Source organism: Amphiprion ocellaris, chromosome 16 (assembly GCF_022539595.1).
Source record: "Amphiprion ocellaris isolate individual 3 ecotype Okinawa chromosome 16, ASM2253959v1, whole genome shotgun sequence".
NCBI lineage: Eukaryota > Metazoa > Chordata > Actinopteri > Pomacentridae > Amphiprion > Amphiprion ocellaris.
Window position 1 is genome coordinate 30665858 of NC_072781.1, and position 27931 is coordinate 30693788.

Consider the following 27931-nt stretch of genomic DNA (forward strand, 5'->3'; position numbering starts at 1 on the left):
AAGATAGCGGCGGAGCTACATAAAGCTGGTGATGGATAACCAGACAACCCAGAGATGACGGCGGCATTGTTCACACCAACACACAATACAGGGCAGGGGTCTCCACACTGAGGCCAACAGTGAAGATTGAGAGATCTGTGCGGCGTGCGTGTGTGTGTGTGCGTGTGTGTGTGCGTGTGTGTGTGTGTGTGTGTGTTCATTGGTTTGTGTCAAGGGAGAGCAAAAAGAGGAGATGAATGACCAACAATTGAACAACCTTGACCTTCTCTGCAGATATCCTTTATTAAAAATCAAGAAAAGCCCTTCTGCTGGGAATAACGAGGGCAGAGAGTGAGAGTGTGTGTGTGAATGTGTGTGAATGTGTGTGTGAGAGTGTGTGAGTGTGTATGATTGATGTTACTGGGTCTCTATCACCTACGGTATAGTCATGGTCCAATGGCTTTCACACCAGCGCATCATTCATCGCAAGCCTCACCGATCTCTCTCGCCCTTCCTCTCTCTCTTTCTCTCTCTTTTTTTTAAACACACACAGACACACACACATATGCAAGCACGCACACACACACTTCATATGAATCCTGTACCTCAAATAAGGTCACTGTGGTGCTAATAGGAACACGGCCCATTTAAACAGAACGCAGTCGAGTGAAAGAGAAAAGGGAGGAAATAAAGAATGAGGGAATAAAGAGCAATAGAAAGGATGGGAAAAGGAGAGAAAACAAGTGGAAGGGAAGGAAGAATAGTGAAGAGGAAAAACAAGTACTGAATAAACAGTGAGCAAACATTAAAATGTAAAGAAAAGCCACTGAACCCACTTTTAAAACTTCCGTATTCCGAGATTTTCCCTGCAGTTGTGATGTTCTTGCAAAAAAATACAAAAGTGCTCCAATTCCAGCTCCATAAACTGGAATATTTATCAATATTAATGATATTCTATCATCTTCTATCACAGGAAAGGGAATATTTGGTGGGTTTGGAACAAAGCAAGACATTCAAAGACGTACACTTAAACTTTGGAAAGTTTACAAAAGAGACAGAAAGACATGTTGTCAAGTAAAAGGAAGAAAAAACATAGGAAGGAAAGTGAAGGGTACAGGAGGAAAGAAAAAAGAAATGGAAGTAAAATAAAGGGAGACAAAGGAAAAGAGAAGAAGGAAACAACAGCAGCAAAGGGATGAATATCAGAAGAGAAAGATGGAAAGAAAGAGTAAAAGGAAAAAGATGGGAAAAACAAACAAACTGGGAATGAAAGAAGAGCAATAAGATAGCAAACATGCTGTTGACTGATATGAAAAGAGGAAAAAACAAAGAAAAGAAAGGAAGAATAGACAGAATATTAAAGATGTGAAGAAAATCAGAGAAGAAACAGCTGCAAAAGGATGGAAAAATAGGAGAAAAAGATGGACAAAGGGGTGATAAAAGAAGAGAAATAAGAAGAAAGATATACTGTCAAATGACGAGAGAAGAGGTATAGAAAATAAAAAGGAAAAAAAGACATGAGTAAGAAGAAAAACCAAGAGGAATAAGGACCAAATAAACTGGGAGAGAATATTAAATCTGGAAAGAGAAAGAGAAGAAAACCCAACAGCATAAGGATGAAAAACAAGAGAAAGATAGAAAGAAAATGTAAAAAGGGAAAAGAAGAGAAAAAAGGAAATGAAATGAAAATGAAAAGAAAGAAAGAAAGGAAGAATATTAAAGATGCAAAAAAATGAGAGAAGAAGCAACAACAGCAAAGGGATAGAAAAACAGGAGAGAAAGATGGAAAGAAAAAGGAAAAGGGAAAAAGATGAGAAAAAATGAGCAAAGGGGTGATAAAAGAAGAGAAATACGAGGAAAGACATGCTGTCAAATGACAATTATAGAAGACACAAAAGAACAAAGGAAAAAGAGGTGAAAAAACAGGATAAAAGAGAAATGAAGACATGCTGCCAAGTGACGTGAAAAGAGGAGGATAAAATAGGAAGAAAAGAAGAGAGGAGGTGAAATAAAACAAAAGAAAAGGAGGAAAGAAAGAAAGATAAACCAAGAGGAATAACAAGGACAAAACAAACTTTGAGAGAATGTGGAAGATGTGAAGAAAAGGGATGAAAACACAGAAGAGAAGATTGAAATATAAAGTAAAGAGAAATAAGAAGAAAGTAATATGAGAAGAAAAACAAAAGAAAAAAGAAAGACATTATGACAGGAAAGGACACATGTGGCTGCATATCGATGGCGACATCCATACGCATGAGGTGACTTTGCTTTGCCCATCTGCCTCCGTGGGCCGTGAAAGTCAAATATTCCTCCTCTCTTGTTGGAGGCTCAGCAGAACTTTAGCTTCAACCTGAGGCTCCCTGATGACTCTCTAAAGGTTAATGGACTTTATGAGTCACTCTGCTGCCTCGACTCTATTAACCCCAAAACCGGACGACGTAATCCTCAGACGAGTACAAGTGTCATTAACGCTGCACCTTTCCCCTCCGCCTGCATCACACATTGATACTGCAGAACATCATTAGGTAAAGAAACGGATTGTATTGATTACATCCCAGTATTCGTGGTGACAGATGGGATTTTTGCACGAGTGATTACTTCTTTCTGTAGATTCCCATTTACTAGAGGCTGCAGGCGCTGGCTAAATACAAAACCAATCCAAAACTGGCATCAAAATGGATTTCAAATGCCAAATTAAGAAAGAAACACTAATCAGCTAATGACATTTCTGCTGTAAACTCATGAAAAATGTGGAAAATTTGTTGCGTTTTCCACTTCTGTAGGGGAAAAAAACAGGAAGGAGGCTCTGAACCTCAAGCAGTTTTTTGCTTTTGTCACAGAAATTCTTGTTTTTCACTCCAAAATTAATTCTTGCACATTTTTAGAAACAGAGCAGCCGTGGCAAGAAGGCTAAAGCAGTCAAAGATGTCTTCTGTGCATTTTAACAATATCATAATTAAGGCTGGGACTTTTACGTGTTAATTTCGATTAATCCATTACAGAAAAGATAACGCTTTAAAAAAAACTTCCAGTTCCTTATTTTCTGACACACCGGTAACACTGATGCACACTCCAGCCCAATAGGTGGCGGTAATGAACCTAAGTCTGTTTGCCAGCCGTGAAGAAGATGCACAGAACTCACTGAGTGAATCAGTACATGAAAAGTGTGGTGAACAGTGAAGGAAGACGAGACCACATTGAGCTTGTTGGGCAGAAAGTTTTCTTTTAAAAACCTTTTTTGTTTTTAAGTTCACGTATATGTCTATTCATTGATTCATTCATCAACCAAAATTGATTTGAATTGAAAAACTTTGCTTATTGTGTCAAATATTTCTATAGTAGCAGCACGGCGTCACTGTAACCATGACAACAAGTGAACGCTACATCAGCTGCCTGCTGACGATCACATGATTGTGATCCTACAACAAATCAACTGCTGTGGACTTATCAGGACTTATCTGTCGGAAATGATGCAAGGAACAATTGATTAATTTGTGGGAGTGTTTCTGAATCCCATCAAATCCCGCAGCCCACAACATATTTAGGTCATGCGATAACATAATATACACATGCATAACACACACCTGTGCTCAGCGCAGTCATTTTGTTTGTGGGTACGTCTATATTAAATGGTCACATATATTGTATGCAACTAATAAACAAATGCTGCATTTCTACAAACAAATGCAGCATTTCTGAGAATGCCATATGGGGGAATGAACAGTCTTGGTGTAGTACTGCACTCTCTTAATGGTTTTCTTGTTCTTTCTGTGCAGCCTGGTGGTTTGGGACCACTGTGCTAGAAGACACATTATGAACAAAATAAGTAGTCAACACTGTGGTTGAGCATATATATTCCGTACAAGTGACAAAAACACAGATTTAGACTTCAAGGGAATCACACTTAAGAAAAGTTAAGAACCAAGCTGGAGCTTTCTGTGTAATTATTCTTCTGAATTTTCAGCAGTTTGATCTTCTCGGTTTGATCATCTATGGCTGAATTATTCCAATATTTTGGGCATTGTGTAGTGTAGAGCACTTTTACAGGATCTGAGCAAAGGTGTAGGTGAGACATTGACTTCACTGATAGAAACAACAGTGTAAAGTTACATCTGAGGCATTTTAAGGTGAGAAGGGGTTGTTTTCATGGGAAAAAAATGAATGAAACTGGTGAGTTTTCAGAGGTTTATGAAATAGACTGGGAGGTTTTAAGAAAAAAAACTTGCTTCCTCTCCTCCCTAATCATCCTCTGGCTGTTAACAGTAAATCTTTCTCCCTCTTGTCATCACTGAGGATGTTTCCATCTTTTAAATATGCTGTGCAGGAGATGAGGAGTGAGCAGCTTTAAGTGAGGAAACAAAGGTGTATGTGAAGTTTTTCTTTTATAGCAGACAGTTCTTCTGCTGGAATCTGTTTATTGATTAAGTGAACTGAGGCTCCACTATAAGCTTCAATATAATAACACTGCATAATTTATAGAAACAGGATTGCAGCTCTGAGCCTTAAAAATGTATCCCGAAAACAATAAATAAGGTAGGATTTGAATCAAGAACGAACCATTAAAACTTCCTCTGCAGCTTCAAAGTCAAAAGGTTTTTCCTTCAACTTTTTTTAACGTTCTTTTCAATGCAAGTACAGTTCAACACAGTTGCTTTTATCATTATTAGTCAGCCTCTCGCTCACAAATCCCCGCTGGGAGGACGAAGATGCAAGAAAGGGATGTGAGTGATGGAGGAGAGGTTAGCCAAGTGAAATGCACCGAACGGTTTGGTATGTGAGGGGAGGTAGGAAATAACAAGAAGGCAGCTTTGTTGCTTCTCCAGGTCAGACCTTGATTCTTGCTCCCACTAGCTGCTAGCAACTGCTGACTTTAGCTCATCTGCATCCCAGTTTGCACCTGGCTGCAGCAGCTGTTTAGCTCCAAACCAGCAGAATAAGCCTCATAGTGAGGTCAAAGTTGGGCCGAGGTTGGATCACATCACCAACACAAAGAATCCAGGATGTGTTTGGGGCACAATGATTGTCTTCAAATGAAACCAAGGGGGGAAATGAATCAAAGTTTGGTTCAACAAACTTCTAAAACTGTCCTTAATGTACGTTTACAGCTACATCTGTTCAGTTTGGGCTAAACAAAGAAACTTGCCTACTATATTTAGATTATTTGGGCTGAAAAAACTCAAATTAAACATCAATTAGTTCTGCTCGTGAACCGCTGCATCTGTTTTGGCGGCATCTCCTCCCGTGATATCGTCTTGCGTCTACGTGTGCATCATTACTCATGACAAATGAGGTCCAGCTGCAGTTCTCCAGCAATGATCACAGTCATTCATTTCTTCGCCATCCCGCTATAATAAACACGTCGAGCTCGGAGAAGCGCTGCGTGACCTGCTGTCAGTCGCTGGAAATGGATTTTTTATTCTGTGACTTCATGCGGCTTTTTGGTCGCCAAAGCTGTCAGATTAATGAGTTACCAGTCGGACGGTATGATTTCGTGTTCGCACCTTTTACTTACTATGTAAAAAGTCGACTGGCAGCGATTTCTTTTCTCAATGGGAACCAAATTAGGCAGCCTCAGGTGTGAAAACAACCTTTGTTTTCAGCTTTGTAAGACTGAAATCCAATAACGAGGAATATACCGCTCAACATGACATGACAAACTGATGTAGAAATCCACTTTCTTTACACATTTGAGTTAGTTTATGACCCCAAGAATCATAATCTAACCTAATTATAAGAGTTCCAAAGACGCTGAACTCAAGCTCATTCAGACAGTTCCGCATTTCCCCCAAAAACTGATGTTTCTAAGGAAAGAGACCTGAAATATCTGCTTCCAAAAACATATCAGAAACATTTTCCTTCAGCAGCTGCTGTGTTGCTGGTGTCCTTGGGCTGTATTTACCGTCAGGATTTTTTTTTACCATCTCTATCTGTTCGGTTCAGGGACATCGTCTTCCCTCACAGGCAGGTCTGCAACGAGGAAATACAGCCCACAGTTCAACCAAGAGCTCTGCTGTGTCATAAATGATGCATTTTACATCATCTGGCTGCCGACCCTGTACTTCTACTCCTGGAAAAAAAACTAACTTTTCCTTACATAACCGAGTACTTGTCAGGAAGTACTGAAGCTGTTCTGAAGGCTCAGGTTGGAATGAAACCCTGCTGAGGCCCTTTAGAAAAGAAACTGTCCTTCCATAAAAAGAGCTTATTAGAATTCTGTTTTTTCTGCTCCTATTCCTATTTGATGTTATTTGATATTTAGTATCTGCAAATACCATTTTCCTAGATAATACAGGGGAGTCTCGACTTACATCGGAATTCCGTTCCCATGTCTTGACGTAATGAGATTTTTGCCGAAAGTCGGCACGCACACACGTACATAAATACTTTTGTCACTCAACTACGCTAACACAGTGGTAAAATGGTCATATAGCCCCATGTGACAACATATTCGTCCACTCTGCTCGCCAAGTACTTCCCGCACGGAATTTGTTTTCACATCGCAATTGCTGTACATCGGAATGATAGAACAAGACTGTCTTAACAAATTTATGGGAGATGGCGACGTAACTACGAAACATCGTAGGTCGAGGACGTCGTAAACCAAGCACCTACTGTACACACTTTAAGTATTGTATATTAGCTGCAGTGAATGGTTGCAACACCAGGGGGGCCTCTAACTTTTTAATGCTGTAGTAAACAGAGGAGTTGACGAGCAGAGAGCATTGTGGGGGATTAACTCATAAATGGGCATCATGACAAGGTCTTCGATGATGCCTAATGACCTCCAGCATATGGTAACACAAGAAACTAGGACTGCATTCCTCTGCATTCCAGCTATTTTTATGGTCTGAATCATGTGCCCATGGCTTGAATCAGCTTGACAACGGTTCAGTGTGCTCAAATTAGATTAATAATTAATTAATTTTTTATTGATAATCTGGCATTTATTAAGAAAGTTATTCAAATTCTATATGCACTACCATTCAAAAGTTTGGGGTTACTTAAAAATGTTCTTATTGTTGAAAGAAAAGCAGCTTTTTTCAATAAAGATGACATTAAATGAATGATAAATCCAGTCTAGACATTGGTAATGTGGTAAATGACTATTCTAGCTGGAAACAGCTGATTTTTAATGGAATATCTCCATAGAGGTACAGAGGAACATTTCCAGCAACCATCACTCCTGTGTTCTAATGCTACATTGTGTTAGCTAATGGTGTTGAAAGGCTCATTGATGATTAGAAAACCCTTGTGCACTTATGTTAGCACATGGATAAAAGTGGGAGTTTTCATGGAAAACATGAAACTGTCTGGGTGACCCCAAACTTTTGAATGGTAGTGTAAATATAACTGAGATAAATTCTTAGGTGTTAAATCAATAACTAAGAAGGAACTTGAAAGACAGAATCAACTCTAATAATATTGTCTGATATTCACACTGGTGGCACCAGCAAATAAGGACACCTTGTTTGTGCATTTTGGAGAGTTTCAGCTGTTGACATCCTTGAAATGACAACACGTTGAGTCATTTGGGTTCAATGCTTTTTCTTTTTTTTTCATAAAACCCTTCAAAAAGCTGTGAATCCCCTTCATGAGAGCCAAACAATTTGACAGAGGATGTTCAGTTTCGTCAGAGAAAAACACTAAATATCATCTGGTCGTATCTGAACCCAAGTTGACGAAGTCGGTCAGTCAACACGAGTGTTATTTTTCACCCGGAGAAAGAGGCTATTCTGTCTTCTGGGTCCTGACACAGCTTCACGGTGCAGGGATCTGGCCTGACACGTGTGTGTGCAGAAATAGAGCCTCTATTACAGTCTGACAACAGGACGCTGCATTATTACAGAGTTTGCACCGAGTCCAGTCAGGCCACAAGCTGATTATACACTGAGTCCCGAAAGCCAACAGCGGTGTGTGTGTTGCTGTGTGAGTGTCTATGTGTGTGTGTGTGTATGTATGTGTGTGTGTGTGACCGCCCCTATGGTGAGCCCCATCACATGTGGTCTGCATTAAAATGCTATTGTGTGTTATGGGGCTGAAAAGTGTTGCCATGCCGACTGAAATCACTATCCCATGCTGTCAGCCTCTCGCTCATATTATGGGATGGTTTCCTGTACTCTGCATGCACACACACCAAATCCCTGCACCACACCCAAAACAGGCTCTCTAAAGTTCTGGATGCACTCCAGCGCTCCGTCTGACAAAAACAAAAGAGGTCAAATCCACAGTATCATGAGTATCATTGGTGGCAGAGGACGGTTTATGGAATTAATGGCTGCATAAAGATGCGTTACAGTTCATGGATAATCGTTTTTATCGTGGTGAGGACTGAGACTTTACTGCTGTGGGGCACATGTGGTTTTGTTGAAGTCTGGATGCAAAACAAACAACAAACTGCTGGAATTAATGCATCTTTTTTCCAGTTGTTTTACAGCATGTTGCACATAATTGTACGGATTTTTTAGATTTTTCAATTCTTGGAAGTTTATTTTGAATATTTCAATAACAAAGAAAACAAAAACAAAAGTGAATGAATAACTTTCTCAAAAAGAAGTGGGAAAAAGTCGAAACTTATCTAATCCCAAACCTTCTCACCCCCACATGCAGTTTGCGGCGGGAATTGATGGGACTCGGAAACACCTCCACACTTTAATTGTTCCTTGTATGATTTCCGAAGGATAAATACGGATAAAAAAATCTTTATTTTTACAATGGCAATTTACTCTTTTGCAGTGTTTAGCCAAAAAATTACCCAAATTTTTGGGGGGTATTTTTTTCTGTATTTAAATCAGAAAAAGAAATATTATTTTACAGATACTGCATAGGGTTAGGTAATACATTTTATTATTATTAATGGGTGAAAACTCTAATGTCTACCTTTTTTTCATTTTACAAATATCAAAAAATGGTAATTAACTTTTACAGCTAGTATTTAACAAATTTGGACAATTTCTTAAGTGAAAGGTAATTTTGATTAAAATTACTGAAATAAAAGTATCAAAATACATGTTGACTCTAAAAGAAAAAAAAAAACAGGGCAAAACTGTAAATAATTTCCAAATAAAAAAAACATAACATATAAATATAGTTCATCACTACAAATACAAATAAGGAAACTAAAGTAGGACAAGCAGAAAGAAAAGTACGAATATTTGCAATGATTTCAAGGTAGTCAAGTAAGTACAGCACATGAAACTGAAATATTACAACATTACGAAAACTGATATTCCACAAACTACCAACAACGAAACACTGTAACTAACATGATGTTTCAGCTGCTTGTTTACTTTCACTTTTTGACTAAATTTATACACCAAAACCACTTGGTTAAGGTTCAGAAAATAAATTTTTTTGTGTTAAAACACACTTTTTCATAACATTAAACATGACTTAGAAGGGAAATTTCTTGTTGCCTGAAAAGAAACAACAGCAGAGAACATTTGGCAACGTAATTGTAGAGTCGAATCCCGATATTTTATTTTTATAGGTCTATAAAACCACTCTGTATTTTTAAAAATGACACTAAAGTGCATTCAAACGTGAGCGGCCACATGTGAGAAGTTATGAGTGTGGGAGAGATGCATATTCATGATTAAACTGAAGGCTTTCACCTGGATATCAGACACATTTATTGATAATTTGTAAGTGGATATTTGCAAACAGGTACAAAACATGGTAGGCACATTGTGTTCTGTGCTGAAAGAAGCAGGTGTAAGAAAGCAGGCGAGCACAACAACAGCCTGAGGTGATCCTGGAAAGAACAGCAACCACCTGGCAGAAAGTGACACGACACGGTGAGATGACTGCTCGCCCTCAGGCCCAGTTCCTGCGTTCACCAGATACATGTGTTTACGACTTCCTATCACAAACACCGCCTCCCTGCTGTCACACAAACACACATTCCCGGCTGGAGAGGTCCGCTCGGACATCACGTCAGAGATAGTAAAAAAAAAGGAAATCGAAGAGAGCTGCGAGAGAACAACCGGCAACGCAAATAATCCACTGTAAACACACCCAGCCGCCACACGCATGGAGAGACATAAAAAAAACAGGAAAGCAGCGTTAATACATGCTTTAGAGATGAAATCACTGAGAGTGGAAGCAAGAGGAGTGTGTTTGTTTTCTATCTCGAAGCAGAAAGGACAGAGCTCTGAAGAGATCCATCCTGCTGGGAAAATAACTCCAGTTAGAAACCCAGAGGCTTGTCCACACACAGCAGCAAGAGTCCCAAAGTGCACATCCACACATCATACAACTGCCGCCATCGATTACAAGAAAAGCACCCAGAGAGCGCAGCACTCCGCCAAGGCTGCCAAGTCGCTGAATCATTTCTGACAATTGAAACCTTGAAAAAACATGTGGCAGAAATCACGGCAACATAGAATGTGGCCATTTAATATAGATGTACCCACAAACAAAATGACCTTGTGCTGAGCATGTGTACGTTATGATACCGAATCACATGATTTAAATATGAAGCAGGCGGTGGGAATTGATGAGACCCAGAAACACCTCCACAATTTAATCAGTTGTTCCTTGGATCATTTCCAACAGATAAGTCCTGATAACTCCACAGCAGTGGATTTATAGTAGGATCACAATCATGTGATCGTCAGCAGGCAGCTGATGTAGTGTTCACTTGTTGTTATGGTTACAGTGACGCCGTTCTGCTATCTCACAATGATACAGAAATCTTTAACAAATCTGTGGATCCAGACTATAAGCTGCATCACCAGTCGGATCTGGATGTGGGGAGTTTGGAGGTCAGGTCGACGCTTTCTCTGATCCTGAGTGGTTTATGTGGTTTTCAGATTTGTGCTGTTGTCAGGTTAATAAAAAAAAAGGAAAACAACAAAGTGTTGTGTAGTTTTGTAATCTTTTTTTATTGTTATTTTGCAGATTTTTCTGATCCGTATTTTTACAAACAGTCATTTGTTCTTTTGCATTATTTTTTTTCTGCATTTAAATCGGCAGGAAAATATTTGTATTTTACAGATACTGAAAAATACATGATTGAAAAATTGGTAAGTATTTTACAGCCTTTTTTTGTGTTGTTAAATTACAGCCAATAATTAGTACAATCATGAAAAAGTATTCATTAACACGTTAAATAAATTGCCAAAATTGTAAATAACATTTTTATTTGTGCAAATGACATTGCATTTTTTTACAATATCTGACTGTGAATTTACACTCATTTTACTGTATCAGCTAAAAATATTATTTTATAAATATTAATTTACAATTTTTTTATACTGTAAATATACTTTTTTCAGTTTTGTTAAATTACAGATAATTGCAAGGAAAATCTGTGAAAAAAAATTCCATGCTGGCTGTAAAAACAAAAAAAATAAAAACAACATTACAAAAAAGTATATACTTTTACAGATGAGAATGTGTGCTTTTATAATGTTAAACTGCAAAATTACACTATTTCTGCATTTAAATCAGCAAAAAAAAATTTGAAAAATGGTAAATAATATTTTAAACTATTACTTAACAATTTGTCCCTGTTTTGTTGAATTACACATAATATTGAGTAAAATCACAGAAGAAAATGATGAATTTACATGTTGACTATATAAAAAAGACCCTCCTCTTCTCCCACCTCTCTACCTCTTCTGTCCCTTTCAACCTGCCGGCCAGCAGCAGATGGTTCCTCCACATAAAGAGCCGGGTTCTGCTCAAGGTTTCTTCCCGTTAAAAAGGTGTTTTTCTTGGCGCTGTCGCCTTAGAGCTGCTCTGGGGGTTCAGGCATATTGGTTCTGTAAAGCGTCTTGAGGCAATCTGACCTGTAGTTGGCGCTATATAAATAAAATTAAATTGAACAGAAAAACAACAGTGGTCCCAACCCTCTATGAGATTTTTCTTGCACTGACTGCACGATTCCATCTGCCAGTTCAGCGTAATAAAACATCAACTCTGATCAGTAGTAATAAAAAGACCGCACTTATGTCACTCTTTTCTACCTTTGCAGTAGTCAAAGTACTTCACAATGTTCCCATTTATCCAAGGACATTTTCTGCACCTGAGCCTCCATCAAGTACAAGAAGTACAAGACCTCGAGTTCAGACCACATAAGTGACACAATTCAGCACAATTCAGACTAAACTTGTTTTATTTTAAGATGTCATTTTGATGTGCCCTTATAGAGACAGCAGAATTGGGACACAGAATAAATAATCAGTCATCAAAGGAAGCAGCGCCGCTGTCATCTCATATCGCTTCAAGTGTCTGAAAGTGGCAGATGAGCGAACAGAAAACTAATCTAGATATCTGTGACTGGAAGACAAATATCCAAATAAAGACAGGACCAAACTGTTGACACATAATTCACAAATAGTCTTTGTAGTGTAGTAAAAAAAAAAAAAAAAAAGATGGAAGCAAAGACAGAAAATCTATTAAATTTCAGTTTGAGTGTCAGAACTGATCAAATTATATTCAAAATATGACAAAAAAAGAATCAGTTCATGTTTAGGTTAACGGTTCAAAAACAAATTGTAAATAAAACCTAAAATATTCATTCCAAAGGCTAATTCAATAATATATCATGTTATCACTAAAGTCAATAGAAAACATTTTCTGTCAGCAGTTGATTGGACAACCAGGGAGGTAAAATGTGACTGTGGAGCCATGTCCATGACTTATAATAATGATTATCACTATAATCTATTAATATATTAAATTATTATTTAAATCTACTCAGTCATTTAAGTGTATTAAAGAGCTCATATTCTGCTTTTTGTGTTCATCACTGTACTTTGTGTGTCATATAGCTGCATTTTGGTGCATGTAAAAGGTGTGCAGGGGAAAGGGAGCAAAAACGTAAGAATTTTTTTAAATAATTTTTTTAATGGTGGAATATTGTGACATTCATACGCTACAAAAACAATGAGAATACAGGCAAATATCTGAAAAATAAAATTTCATCTGATTTAAATACAGTAATACAGTGTAATCTTACGGTTGCACATTTTGCTGTTGACATTATCTACAATTTTGGCCAGTTTGCAGAGTATATATAATATATTTAAACAGGAAGACTTTCATTTTACCACGTGGTTCCAAATATTGGTATCTTTGATTACAAATAACCTGTATTGGTACTAGTCCTGATAAAACCATATTGGTATCGCTAATCTAAACGCAAAACATGCCTTTTACAATGATTGAAGACACAGAAAAACAGTAAAATTTGTCATATTCAAATCCACAGAGACTAATTATTCACTTGCAGTAACTGCAAAATGTTGTAAAACCCGATCAGACTCATGAAAGCCGAAAAACTCCCACTTTTATCCATGTGCTAACATAACTGCACAAAGGTTTTCTAATCATCAATGAGCCTTTCAACACCATTAGCTAACACAATGTAGCATTAGAACACAGGAGTGATGGTTGCTGGAAATGTTCCTCTGTACCCCTATGGAGATATTCCATTAAAAATCAGCTGTTTCCAGCTCCAATAGTCATTTACCACATTAACAATGTCTAGACTGCATTTCTGATACATTTAATGTTATCTTCATTGAAAAAAAACTGCTTTTCTTTCAAAAAATAAGGACATTTTTAAGTGATCTCAAACTTTTGAATGGTAGTGTACATATATGTGTAAATAATGTTCTTTAAGTGGATTTGTAGCTTCAATTGTGTGTCTGTGTGGTAGAAACGGCAGCAGAATCTGGGCTGTATACTTTTAAATTTTGACAATATTTTTGACTTTTTTCTGCATACTGCAAAAGACTAAAAACTCCGCAAGCTTCTAGAGGTCTGTGGAGTCCAGACCTTGATGGGTCAGAGCTGGTTTGACAACAAGAGAACGTAAACAGTATTAAGCCGCTGGTTTCAGTCTTGATGTAATTTGACGTCACATTTTCACTTGTGATTGGTCCACATTTGTGTTGCCAAAACCCACAGAGGACAAAAACCTTTTGATAAAGTAGAATTTGGCAGGTTGTTACAATGCAATCGACTGATGCAAGAAAATAAAAAGAAACAGCATTAATCACAATACACTATAATTAATCATTTAATGGTATTTTCATTGAAAAAAAGCTGCTTTTCTCTCCAAAAATAAGGACATTTCTGAGTGATTCCAAACTTTTGAACGGTAGTGTATTTAACAGCATCAGTTTGACTCTCCGTCCCACGATGATGATGTCACAGGAACAGACCTCTTCCCTTCTCTGGGACTCTGGCGAAGCCTCGGGGAGGAACACATGGGGGATATTATTCATGTAACACACCTACCCATCCAACTGTGTGTGTGTGTGTGTGTGTGTGTGTGTGTGTGTGTGTGTGTGTGTGTGTGTGTGTGTGTGTGTGTGTGTGTGTGTATGCGTGAGTGTGTGTGTGTGTGTGTAGGTGTGTGCGTGTGTTGCCCTTGCTTTCACTCTCATCATAGCCGGATTAACTCACACTGGACAGATGGCGCTCTGATGCTCCTCCTCCCACACACACACACACACACACACACTCACATGCTTTTCCCACAGACACACACACACACAGTAATAAACACACAACAACTCGGCGGCAACTTCAGTACACGAGCTGTGTCATCATCGCCGCACACTGCCGGAGGCTTAAACACACATAATCACACACACACGCACACACGCACACACGCACACACACACACACACACACACACACACACACACACACACACACACACAACACACACACACACACACACACAGAGTCGGGTTGACGCTCGTGTCAGCAGATGATGACTGCGATGTCAGAAAAACACTGAAACCCTCGTGTGCTGGTTTTGTCCTTGATCGGCTCCACAGTCGTTCCTTCAGGCGTCACAGCAGGATTTACATCTTTGATTCCTTTTGTGTCCATCTGCACATATTTGAGGCTGTAGTTTATTATAAACAGAACGACTGCGCCTTTAGATGTTTTAGAAGAAGAAGAAGCTCTCATTTATTATCTAAATCGGGGGTGTCAAACATGGGGCTCACAGGCCAAAACCGGCCCTCCAGAGTGTCCAGAGGGACGACTTTGTAAAGTGTAAAAAATACAGAGAAGACTTTAATTGCAAATTGCAAAATTGTAAAAATATAAATTTAGAATAAGTTCTAGACCATGACAAGTTGTTTTGCTCATAAAGTTAAATACTAGATTGCTCACTGTTCTTTTGGCATTAAATCATTTTTTGCATGTTGCATTGAGAATATTCTTCCTTTGCTATCATGCAGCATAATCTGTGTCCTCCAAACATCCTGCAGTTCATGTCAAAGTTAGCTTTCGTGCTCATGGATTACAAATGATGAATACATTATTGGGTTTTGTGGATAAGGCTGGCCAGCGTTGTACCAGGTGGAACACCAGCATTAATCATTCTTTGGTTGAACTGGACAGATATAGTAAATATTTAAAATGCATTACCATTACTCATTGAATAGCATTTTGCAAAACAGTCTGAAACTGATGTTGTTGTGAGTCAGAGCTCACATTCAGCACATTTCTGCTGCTGACTCCTTCTGAAGCGCACCAGTTGATGCTGTTATGCAACACTTCTTTATATGCACTTTAGCCCAAAATTATTCATACCCCTGTCAAATAGAAGGAATTTCTTAATTTTTTCAGTTTCACATCAGTATTTCACCTCAGAAAGTCTGGAACCTTAACCAGTTATGTTATGTGAAGTAACACTGTTAAAGGTGTTAAATTAAACCAAAATTATTCATACCCCAGTGACACCAACACAGACAGCCACAGGACGTTCAAACAAACCATTCTTTCTAAGGGTCAAAAGTGTTTAATATTGTTTTCAATGTTTCAGAGTTTTTGTTTTTTAACCAGTTTTCTGACTATAAAAGTCGACTTGCTTGTGACATTTCAGTTATTTCCAAGTCAACGCAAGACTTGACCAAAGAGCTCGATGAGAACTTGACATTGTAAACCCCAAAAACGAAGGAAAAGGGTACAAAAAAAACTGTCAAACAATTTCAGGTGTCAGTGGCAACGGTGGAAAGTATCATGAAGAAGCACCAAAAATTTCATACAGTCAAAACCCTCAAAGGACGTGGTCAGAAGTCAGTCGTGTCACTTCGGCTTGCAAGAAAGATCAAGCGAGATGTTGAAAACAATCAAGGACTACTACTGAAGCAACTGAGTGCGAGTGGTGTGACTCTATCAAGGAAGACACTCCAGCAAATACTGCACCAAAATGGTCTCTATGGACCAGGAAAGACCCTCTGCTTCCTCTGTTTCAGTTGATTATTGACAGTAATAATAATGAGTAATTTTGGACAGTGTGATTTTTTGTTTTCACCCTGTTAAAGATGTTTCTTTACACTTTCTATCTTAAATAAACTGGCTATGGCCTCAGACTTTCTTGTATGTCCTGTTGATATCAAATCTGAGGTGAAATCCTGATGTGCAACTGAAAAAATTAAGAAATTTCTTGTATTTACAGGGGTATGAATAACTTTGGGATTAAGTGTATTTCATTTACAAAACCAGCTGTTTTTACCCACTGACTGTGTGCAGCTCGGACAAAAATGCCTTCATTTTTCACAAATACATGACAGAGCTGTTCTTTTCGTCTAACCTAGCTGGGGTCAGAGCCCAAGGTTGTTCATAATGAGGCAATTCTGGAGCAGAAAACGTTAAAGGTCTTGCTCAAGGGCTCAAAAGTGACCAGAGCATCACCCACAAAGCCACTGATCCTGACAGTTAATATATCCAGTAACTCACACATGTTACAGTCAAGAAAAATATGGAAAATCTGTGTTCAGTCACAGCTGCACTGACTGTGAGGACAGAATGAACAACTTCGGATTCTACCGATGGACAGATAAACTGGAAAAAATTGGAAGTTTTGTTGATGAATCAACACTGAGAAAACTATTTTTATTTTTTGCAAACGTATAAACCATCCATCCATCCATTATCTATACACCGCTTAATCCTTTTTAGGGTCACGGGGGGCTGGAGTCTATCCCAGCTGATTTAGAGTGAAGGCAGGGGACACCTGGACAGGTCTACATATACAGACAAACAATCACAGTCGCATTCACACCTACAGGCAATTTAGAATGATCAATTAACCTCAGCATGTTTTTGGACTGTGGGAGGAAGCCGGAGAAAACCCACGCATGCACAGAGAGAACATGCAAACTCTGTGCAGAAAGATCCTGGGAAAGCCGGGATGCAAACCGGGGATCTTCTAGCTGTAAGGCGAAAGTGCTAACCACTACACCACTGTGCAGCCCGATAAACCATGTATGCAATAGAAAACTTCTGACACCACTGGATGTTGAAAAATGTGTTGTTAATTTACTTCAACAGTGGAATTGTACTGACTTTCTTTAAATTGTTGAAAGAAGAAGAATAGAAGAAGACTCTAGAGCAAGAAAGTCAAACATGCGGCCCGTCAGGAGAACTTTGTAAAGTGTAAAAATGACTTGTCGTTTGTCTCATATTTTTGTCGTTTTGTGGGGTTTTTTTGTGTCACTTTTGTGTTTTTTGTTGTTTTGTTTTTCACTTTAATTTTTTTTTTTCTGTCTAATATTACTGCAGCCCAGTCTGAAGTTACAGCTGCTGGTCCACCAACAAGGCAAGTAGTTCCTGACATTCCAGCTGCAGCCACACAGAAACGTGACGAGGAGTCTGGCAGGGACCCATAAAGGACTCCAACGTCATGTAATAGGATTTCTGTGCCGCCAGAATATCAAAACTGCAGTCACAGTATTAGCAGACAGATTAAATCAGACCTGAAGTGGAGTGGTTCAACCCAAAACTCTAATCCCATTTTAGGAATAAAAATAACATTTTTATGTATATTTCTTTCTCATACAGCAGGAATGTGAAACTCATTTAGTTCAGGGGCCACAATCAACTCAATTTGATCTCCAGTAATTCGGACCAATAAAATCACAGCATAATAACCTATAAATAAACCCCCAAAAAGTAGACAAACAATACAAGCAGCTTAAAAAACACAAAACAATACACAAAACAATGAATAAAGCAAAACACAGAATTACAAAAATAAGACAAAAAACACAAGTGAGACAAAAAGGAAACACAAAACGACAAAATCCAGAAACAAAATGACAAAAACATGAGACAAACAACAAAAGTCAGACAAAAAAACAACAAGAACAAGACAAAATATTACAAAAATGAGACACAAAATGACAAAAGAACAATGAAGCAATCTAGTATTTTACTTTATGATCAAAACAAATTGTCATGGTCTAGAAATTATTTTAAATTTATCGTTTTACAAATTTGCAACTTGCAGTTAATGTCTTCTCTGTAATTTCTGCACTTTACAAAGTCGTCCAACGGGCCGGATTGGACCCTCTGGAGGGTTGGTTTTGGCCGGCGGGCCACATGTTTGACACTCCTGTCATAGAGGTACTGTTCATGCCGTTAGCTCTTGTGACTGACTTGTAAATTTCTAAATCCCATCACGTAGAGTGTTGTCTAAACTTGGAGTCGCCTCGGTCCATTTATCAGCCTCCAGTGAGATGAATTCGGCTTCTTCGGCTCCAAGTGTCTGAGGCAAAAATCTCCATTGTGGCTGCTGCATGATGACTTTACAACTGCAACAGATTTGATTTCATTTTCTATTTATTTTTTTCTGTCTGTACTCTATCAATTAGCAACCATCAGCATCCTGTTCCAGAACCCCTCCGCTGCTGCATCTCTGTCAGGAGATAATGACTTATAATGTTTGATCAGTGTGAGTTCATTTCGCTGTGGCCTCCGGTCTTTCTGGCTGCCTGCACTTAGCATGCCAGAGACAAAGCGGCGAGATTAATGCAGTGGTTTATTCTAGTAAAAAAAAAAAAAAAGGTTTACTTTGATGTGCCGCATTAGGCGGTTTGCCGTTGGACCTGCCACAGTTACGTCTGGTCCACGAGTGCTTCACAGCCTCCTGACCTCAAGTTTAATCGAGGATAAACAGGTTTAGTCTACCTGAGAGCATCACTTCACTGCAGCAGCTGATGCCACTTAAAGGCTGAGGATTAGCTCCTGCTGAAATTGAATGTGTATAAAAGAAACAAAACACCTCGAATGCCTGACTTGATATTTGAAAAATGCAGGAAAGAAATGCAAATTGCAGGTAAAGATTGCAACATCACTGCTTTGCAACTTTTAGTTTCAGTTTAAAGTGTTTACAAGTTGTTTTGGCACATAGAAAAGTTACTGAGTGGAAGTCTGGGGGACAGCTGAACATGATTTTTACACCATAGACTGGGTTAATTACATTCATATGTTGCTAAATTGTTTTCTAAATTACATTTTGGTGGCAAACATAACAGCTGGTTGCATTATGTTTTGTTATTGATTTGTATATAAGGTCTGAAGTTCCACATTTCTGAACTGTACCCAACTAAGGAGGGTGAGGTTGGGGTGGATGGATGGGCCTACAAAAATTACAAATTCATTTTTGAGTCTTGTCACATTTTTCCTCACAGTGGGCTCATTTTTCACTGTGATGTAAAGTAGTGCACCTCTATGGAAACAGAACAACCATGAACAAGGAGAGAGAATAAAGAAATGCCATTTGTGCAGCGTGGCACAGTTATTATGACACAAATCATAAAGAAATATATATATATAATAATTTCTTTGATTACTTCTAAAAAAAAAAAAATTCTAAAAAGTTACAGTTAATATATACAACATTTTCCAAGTGTCTAAAAGTGTTGCCAATACTGGGGAAAAATGGTGGCTTTACATTGAACAGATGTTTTACCATTTACATTTTCTATTTGTTTCCACTCTTCCAATTTTCAAAAAGGGGGACCAGACAGTGTGTTCCAACTCCCAGGGTATCACACTTCTCAGCCTCCAAGTTAAAGGTTATTCTAGGGTGCTGGAAGGGAGGTTCCGACCGACTGTCGAACCTCGGATTCAGGAGGAACAATACGGATTCCGTCCTGGTCGTGGAACAGTGGACCAACTCTTTACTCTTGCGGAGCTGCTGAGGGAGTCATGGGAGTTCAACCTGCCAGTCCACATGTGTTTTTTGGATCTGGAGAAATCTGGAGAAGGCTTATGATCATGCTGGGTTCTGTGGGGGGTACTGCAGGAGTATGGAGCACCAGGCTCACTGATACAAGCCATTCCGTCCCTGTACAACCAAAGTGAGAGCTGTGTCTGCATACTCAGCACAAAGTCAGACATGTTTCCAGTGGGTGCTGGACTCCGCCAAGACTGTTCCTTGTCTCCGATCCTGTTCATGGACAGGATCTCAAGGCGCAGTCAGGGTGAGGAGCGTGTCCATAATGCAAGAGCATAACAAAAAAAATACTACAACAACAGTATAAGATGAGGAAAATCCCAAATATCATTTCAATAAAGGCAGTGATTCACGCAAGGACAAAGAGAGAAAGGTAATGTTCAGCATATAAGAACATTTTTAAATGAAAACATTATTAGATTTCACAGTCAAGGTTATTTGCAGCCAACTGTATGTGGGTTTTTTTTCTGAGAAGCAGTGCAGAGCAACCAGATGAGAGCGAGAAAACACCAGTGGAAAGCAAACTGTGAGACTGCGGCCCAATAAAACTAAACAGAGAACCAATACCTTAAATCAATAGACAAACAGAGTCTGCTCCCTATTTCTCCTTTATTGGATCTGTCTGTGTGGATATGAGGCACAGCGTTGTGTATGTGGAGCGTTTGTGTTTCGTGATCATCCCCAGTGCAATCCAACGACCACTAAAGCTCCAGTATTGAGTATTTTCAAGCCACGGCAGCGTATATTGAAGGTCCGCTGCTCTCTATAGATACCGCTGACGGAGCCACAAGTACAGCGAATCCCTCCGATAACACAACTATTTGGACAGCAGTGTTTTGGTAATACTGCTTGTTGACAGGGAGATTCAGCTTGTTCGCAATCCCCCCGAAAAAACAACCTCCGGTGTTTTTCAGATGGATTACCGCGCGATTTATTCTATACGGAGCTTAATACAAAGGCACATTTTCATTTTTCAGGCCATTTCCAATGTCGTTTTAATGCCAAATTTTCACATGTTTAGCATACCATCTGTATCCCAAACATGAATGCATTAACGGGGCGTCAAGCCTGGAAAACTCCTTCGTAAAACACCGCAAAAGAAAGTATAAAACTGTGGATAGGACACTAACACTGCAGAAAAGAGACACTAATGCCACACTCACGACATACAGTACGAGGTAGATGATTGAGTGGGGAAGATTACTTCGCTTTCAGGTTTCAAGTGGACTCAACACCCACTCAAGACAGCCGTGGACAGATTGTGAGCCGGCGGGTGCCCGGGCACAAATACCATCCCTATGTACCAAACCACTGTGGTCATTCTGCATCTATTTGTGATTGTTTCAGATCTTTTTACACTGAGTTTGTTTGTCATTGTGGTCGTTTTATCTTTCTTTGTGGTTGATTATGTCTCTCTAGGGTGTTTTCCACTGCAGGATGCTTTGGACATGTTCTGACCACAGGAACTGCCCCAGTAGAGCCTCTTTCAGGGCTGTTTTCCAAGCAGAAAGAAGGACCAACTCCAGGGCAGATAATTGAAAAACATGCTTGGCGGGGCTTGATGCTGACTGGTTTAACAGGGACAAAACAAACTGTAATCGTAGCAGTTTTCTCCTAATAAAAGCCGCTATATACAAAGGTTTCCACCATGCTATTGTAGTGGAATTTTCTTTGAGTACGATGTGCTGAAAGTAAATGATGATGTATATATTGTAAATATTATTACTACTGTTCTATCATTATTTTATTTCTATTACTATGTCTATTGCTACATAAACTGCTGTAACAATGTGAATTTCCCCTGGCGTGGGGAAAATAAAGGACTTATCATATCTTATCTTATGTAATCCCGGCAGATGCTATTGATCAGTAGTATAAGAGTGTGAAGTACGTAATGTTGAATATTCTAATAACCACTGATGCTTTGATTATGATAACTGTGTGTGAAGAAAAAGAAGGCCTAGAAACTGTCCAGCCATCCTTGCAGCCGTCAACGCAGACTTTTACTGCAGTGAGAGAATATTTGGCCAAATGACATGAACTGTGGCCATTAGACACAGATTTGTTTGACCACAAAACTCACCCAACAAACCAGCTCTGACTCCTTGTGGCTTCTTCTTCTTCCCCAGAACGATATTTAAGTCAAAGAGTCGAAGGTTTTTACACAGTTGCTTGATATGTTGACCTAGCAGGAGCTTCCAGTGAACATTATAAGCGTTGTAGAAGCACCGGGTTCGACTACTTCAACAGGTGTGGCGGCTAAATTTAAATTATGTGAAGTATTGGATTTTAACAGCACCATCTTAAACCCACTTTACAACCCTTGCGTTCTACCACCAAAAACAACAACCATCTCGGTCCCAAACATTGTTGCTGTTGTTTCAGAGCGCTCAGAAGTGACGTTGTGATCAAAACTGTTGTCAAACATTTCCGTCACCTTGCCAGTGTGGAGGATTCTACACTGCAATGGCAACAAGAAGACTAAAAATGCAGAGTTCCTGCTTTAGAAACGTTCCTTTTGTGATCATTTCCAGTCTCTGTGATCATTTTATCATTTGTTGGGGTTGATTATATCTCTCTGTAGTCACTGAAAGTCTCCTTGTCATCATTTGTCTGGCACTTTGTAGTCGACTGATTGAATTTCCAACAAGAAATGCTAAAATTTCAAACGGATCCTGTCTGACCTTTTAGATCTCCACCTAGTAGGAACATTCAGGAGTCCTTCTATGAGCTGTATGATTGCAAAACTGGCCATTTAAGTGTTTTAAGTAGTGTGCATGGATGCCGTAATATCATCAATAATATTCAGGCTTAATTAAACCAAATGATGTCCTGAATTCAGGATCAGCTTCAAGGTTTAGGAACATATGCACATACATATACATTATACAAGACAATGGCAGTCTTGTGTAACAGTCAGATAAAGACTCTGCAAAGCAAACAAGATGAAAAAGAGATGATTTATCAAAATATAACCAATATTATGGCTTCAGAATTCATTTTAGCTGGGTAAGGCCGATGAAAACTGTTGAGAATCATTAAAAAACAGTGCAAAAATAAATAAAACAGCTCTCTACACGCTTTTTTCCTCATTATTCCACATTTGTAGGTATTTTTCCTCCTTTTTCCCTCTTGCTCTTCCCATGTTTTCATGTTTTGTTTTTTTTATCACACTGTGGCAAAGTGGGCTTTCCTTCAAAGAATACATCTTTTACCATATCGATTTTCAGCATTTCCCACATCAGGCTGTCTATTTAGACACTGCTTTTCTACCCTTCTGAGACAACATCTCACAGCGTGTGCACGTCAGAACTACTCGATACTAACAGACACTATTGTACTGGATTGTTGTGTTGCTGAGCCTACAGCTGTTGTCTGCTGTCCACTGCTTCTCTCACAACAATCACATTGACTGAGAAATCAATATAATCCTCCGGAGAGAGAAGACCGCGCTTAAGTCCTGCCGTTTCTTCATCCATATTTGTGCCGAGCAGCTGTAGGTGACTGTGACAAGGTAACCTCATTCTCTCAGGAGGGTATGAGGGGTGAACAATGCCACAGGGCACGAGAGAGGGAGAGGACGTCTGATCATTAGAGCAGGAAATATCTATTTAACTACCTTTTCTAACAGCTAAAGCAGCAAAATGAAAAGCTGAATGTGAACTACCTTCACTGCAGCAGCAGGTAAATCTAAAAATACACGTCCAGCCCTGTGATGCATTCTGGAGTCTCGGCTGTTTTATACAAATCAGGGGCGTCCAGTGTAATCCACGGCCATTGGAAATTCCCTAAAAGATTTTAGCTGACCATTGTTCATCTAAAATGAAAACATATTTACCAGCTGCACAGCTTACTTCTCTCTTCAGATGTTTTCAGAAACACATTTTAGGTGAAATGTTGTCATAATACGGGGGAATTCCATACCTACGGCACGACATAACGAGACTTTCGCCATAAGTCGGAACTCACATATGTGCATAAGTACCTATGTCACTCACCTACACTAACACAGTGGTAAAATCATAATCTAGGGAAAAAAAAACACTGCCTTGCAGCGCTGCCATCAAAAGAGTCTGACTTACGCTTGGGAGCCATAATGAGGGGCAAAAAGCTTCCAAAAAACCCCCACAAACAAAAGAAAACAAATGTAGCACAATCCAATGTAGGGTACAAGTGGTGAATGTAAACACAGCCGTCTTCCATGTATAGTGCCATGTGACGATGTATTCGCCTGATCCCCTCGCCAACTAGTTCCCGCATGAAATTTGTTTTAATGTTGCAAACAGCATATGTAGGAATGATGGTACGAGACTTTCTTTATAAATTTATGGGAGATGGCGAAGTAACCATGAAACGCTGTAGGTCGAGGACGTCGTAAAACGAGGACCTACTGTATCAGAGAAATTTTTCATATGAGGCATGACATCAGTGCAGTTTCCAATCTGGGAGTAGATTTGGAGCCCATGAGTTCAATCGCTTGTCTAATCCAAAGCAGCCAGATTTTGCTGTAGGATGGTGTAGCATGTATTAGTTTACTGTTTAAAGGAATCATCCATTCTGCAACAATCTGGGGGTGCAATGAATAATCTAAAAGCGCTTTTCCACTAGCACCTACTAGGCTCGACTTGGCTCATTCTGTACTACATAACAGTCTGACTGCTCCTCATTATCATTCTACTATGGAGGAAACAAAGCGCAATGGCTTGGTTGTGTTTCTTTAAGCCAAACACATTGGTCTTGGGCAAAGGAAGCAAAGAACACAGCATCAATGTTCAAAACTAGAGAAGGGTCAAGTTGCTTTAGTGGAACGTTTGCATGCAGGTAGACTAGTACAGTCGTTAAACAGAGAATCCATAATATAGAGTAGCAGAGCTGCTTCACTGCACAATTGGCACAAATCTTGAAATTTACAGTGTGGTCGGTTGCTGCTCACAGGTTGTTGTTTTCTGTCAAAACTGTAACACATAGTCAGCGATAGGAGAGGACGAAACAGTCTGAAATGAGCAACCAATGGCAGGCTTATACCTGAAGTCTACATTCAGTCAGTCAGACTAGTTGCTGAATGAGGTGATTATATGAAAGCATGAACCACCTTCTTACAGCCTGTGGCCTTAGGGACCATGTTTACTGTTGGATGAACCAAAAATGTAACCATAGCTACCAAATATATTGCTATATATTAGCAGCCCAAAGCACAGCCAAGAAGTCTTTTAAACTACAGTTACAGTGGAGCAGTGTGAGTGGAAACAGATGTACTGGTTGGAGAGCTCACCAGCAACATCCATTCATGGTTTCACCAAGCTAACAGTGTTCATCAATCCTTGAGTTGATCGAGTTCAGGCCGCCAAGGCTGCTCATTCCCCCATATGTCATTGTCAGAAATGCAGCAATCGTTTAGTAGTTATTGATGATCAGAAATCATGGCAACGTAGAATGTGTCCATTTAATATAGATGTACCCACAAACAGAATGACCTTATGCTGAGCACAGGCGTGTGTTCTGCATGTGTACATTATGTACAGATACCAAACTGTGTGACCTAAATATGTAGCAGGTGGCGGGAATTGATGGGACTCAGAAACACCCCCACAATTTAATCAGTTGTTCCTTGTATCATTTCCGATAGATAAGTCCCGATCAGTCTGCAGTGATCGATTTGTAGTAGGATCATAATCATGTGATTGTCAGCAGGCAGCTGATGTAGTGTTCACTTGTTGTCATAGTTACAGTGACAAGGTGCTCCAGACTATAAGCTGCATCACTCCCAAAATATAATCACTGAAAATTTCATCCAAATCTGTCAGTCCGTTTTTGAGTAATGTTGCTAACAGACAGACAGACAGACAGACAGACAGACAAACCAACGCTGAAAACATCCTGCATGCACGTTATGGTACCAGCTGCCAGGTTCAACAACGTTTTGACATAATATAACAAAACTGGGTATCACAAACTGCAGTGTTTTAGCAACAATTCACATAAACATGCACATGCAAGTACTACAAAAGTACAAAAACAATCAACTTTACTGTTGTTGTTGCTAGTTAGCATGCACCTGAAACAACCTGAAGCTAAATGTAAAAACAGACATGCTAGATTATTTGTTTCAATAACCAACAGACTGGTCGACTGTCCAGATAGTCTAGGACTAGTTGCATGACCATCAAACGTCCAAGGATAAAAAAAAAAAACAACTCCTTACATCCAAAAACACCTCCTAGGAAAAGTTTGTAGAGTAGGTTTCACACTAAAAACGTCTCTAATTCCACTAATTCATCTGCAGTTTGCTTCATTGGTAGCAGCACTTCCAAACCAAACTCTGAACAAACGATATCTTCCCACAAAAGCATAAGACAGCAGTTCGATCAAAACCATTTTTTGCATTCCATCTTTACAGTCGAATCAAATTTGCCCCAGAACATGCCAGAGACAAGACATCCGTCATAGAATTGGTGAATCATTTTTGAAGAGCACCTGCTGGAAGGCAGCTGCAGCAGGTTTAATGAGCCTCGCAGCGTAAAGAGACAGTGAAGAGAAGCACTCGACTCCATTCGCTCTGAAAAAGCAGCAGCAAATCTGCTGTTTGGGCATTAAAATTTCATGCTGTCATATTTAGAAACGTGTTTAAGCTCAGTTGAGTTGAAGCAGTTGAACCTGTGCAGCTATTTTGGCTCACGTCAGACGACAAAATCTCAGCTTGGGGGCAGTTTCTACGCAAGAAATGTAATAACTCAGACAATAAAACTGACCTAAGAGCATCAGGACTCATCTTTGTTTTTGTGTGACATTAATTTCCTCTCATATATCCGGACAACAGAGCAGGTGGCGTCTGCAGGGTTTCACTTTAAAGACACACAGGTAAATATATTTGACATATATGCACAAATAAAAGCCAAAGAAGCAGAGAAACAACAAATATTTGCTCAGAGTAGCTGGTTTTGAATCCCAATTTGGTTTCTGCACGACACAACAACCCAACAGGTAAGATTCAAAACTCGAAAAACCGAATTTAAATGAACTTACTTGAATCTCCCCTGACAGTGTTGGCACTGATCTCCCACCCAGCCGTGGTCACACACGCAGGATCCGTTCACGCACTTCCCTGAAAAGCAGTTTTTATCACACGACTTGGACACGGACGAGGCTTCCGTGTGCAGCACGAGGTGAAGCACCATCAGTATCCCCAGGTAGGTCCTCAGAACGTCCCGGACGCTCCGCCTGGACGCCCCGCTCCAGGTGCATAGATGTTCCGCCTCGGTGTCATCCATGATGGAGTTTTTTCCAGCGGCTGAATGAGCAGACGGAGCTGTCACCTTCTTCTCACTGATCCGCTGTCATCCGAGGCGAAGCGTGCAGGCTCAGGTAGGCTACCTGTGACGCCCGTGGCCAAGACGCAGGAACGCGGTAACTACGCACCGTCAGAACACGCCGAGCGGCGTGGACCGAGCTGCCGGACGGGACAAAGGCATGAAACTTTGATGGAAACTGTTGAGACGGTGAAAACACTGTAAACTCGTCTCCAATCGGACCCATCCGCTCGCAGCGACACAAGCGTGAAAACAATAAATGCCGTTTTTACGCGCGTCCAAACAAGTCTCCCAAGATAACTTCCACCGTGCTCAAGGATGTAAACACGACCGTGGCCGGGATGATGATGCTCCCTGAAAGCTGTAATCCGGGAGATGGAATGAGAGCAGGCAGCCTGGATGGTGGCCGAGCTGCTGCTGGACGCGTTCCCAGACAAAGACGCCCCCTGGCCGCTTGGATGCGAGGATGCGACAGCCGCAGCTCTCCAGCCGGAGCGCCGCTTCTTTCTGCTGTCGCTGTTCGGTGCACAGCTGCTTTCTGACGCGGAAAGTCCTGCACAAAGCCCCGAGCATGTGCAGTACGGCCGCACGGTTAAAGGGCCAGTTCCCTTTAAACGCAGCAGCTCACGGCGAGACAAAGCCGGTGGCG

General features: G+C 39.9%; 1 protein-coding gene across 2 annotated transcripts in view; it reads right to left on the reverse strand.

Moving 5' to 3' along the window:
• The window catches only part of atrnl1a (attractin-like 1a), a 395368-nt gene extending 367578 nt beyond the window's left edge, over window positions 1–27790 (reverse strand). The window contains exon 1 of one of the 2 annotated variants that reach the window (XM_055018323.1): window positions 26999–27790. In XM_055018323.1, coding sequence (XP_054874298.1) covers window positions 26999–27243 — 245 coding nt within the window. In that variant the 5' untranslated portion in view covers window positions 27244–27790. The remainder of the gene's footprint in view (window positions 1–26998) is intronic. The other variant, XM_055018322.1, reaches the window with a different exon arrangement.
• Window positions 27791–27931: the final 141 nt, after the last annotated feature.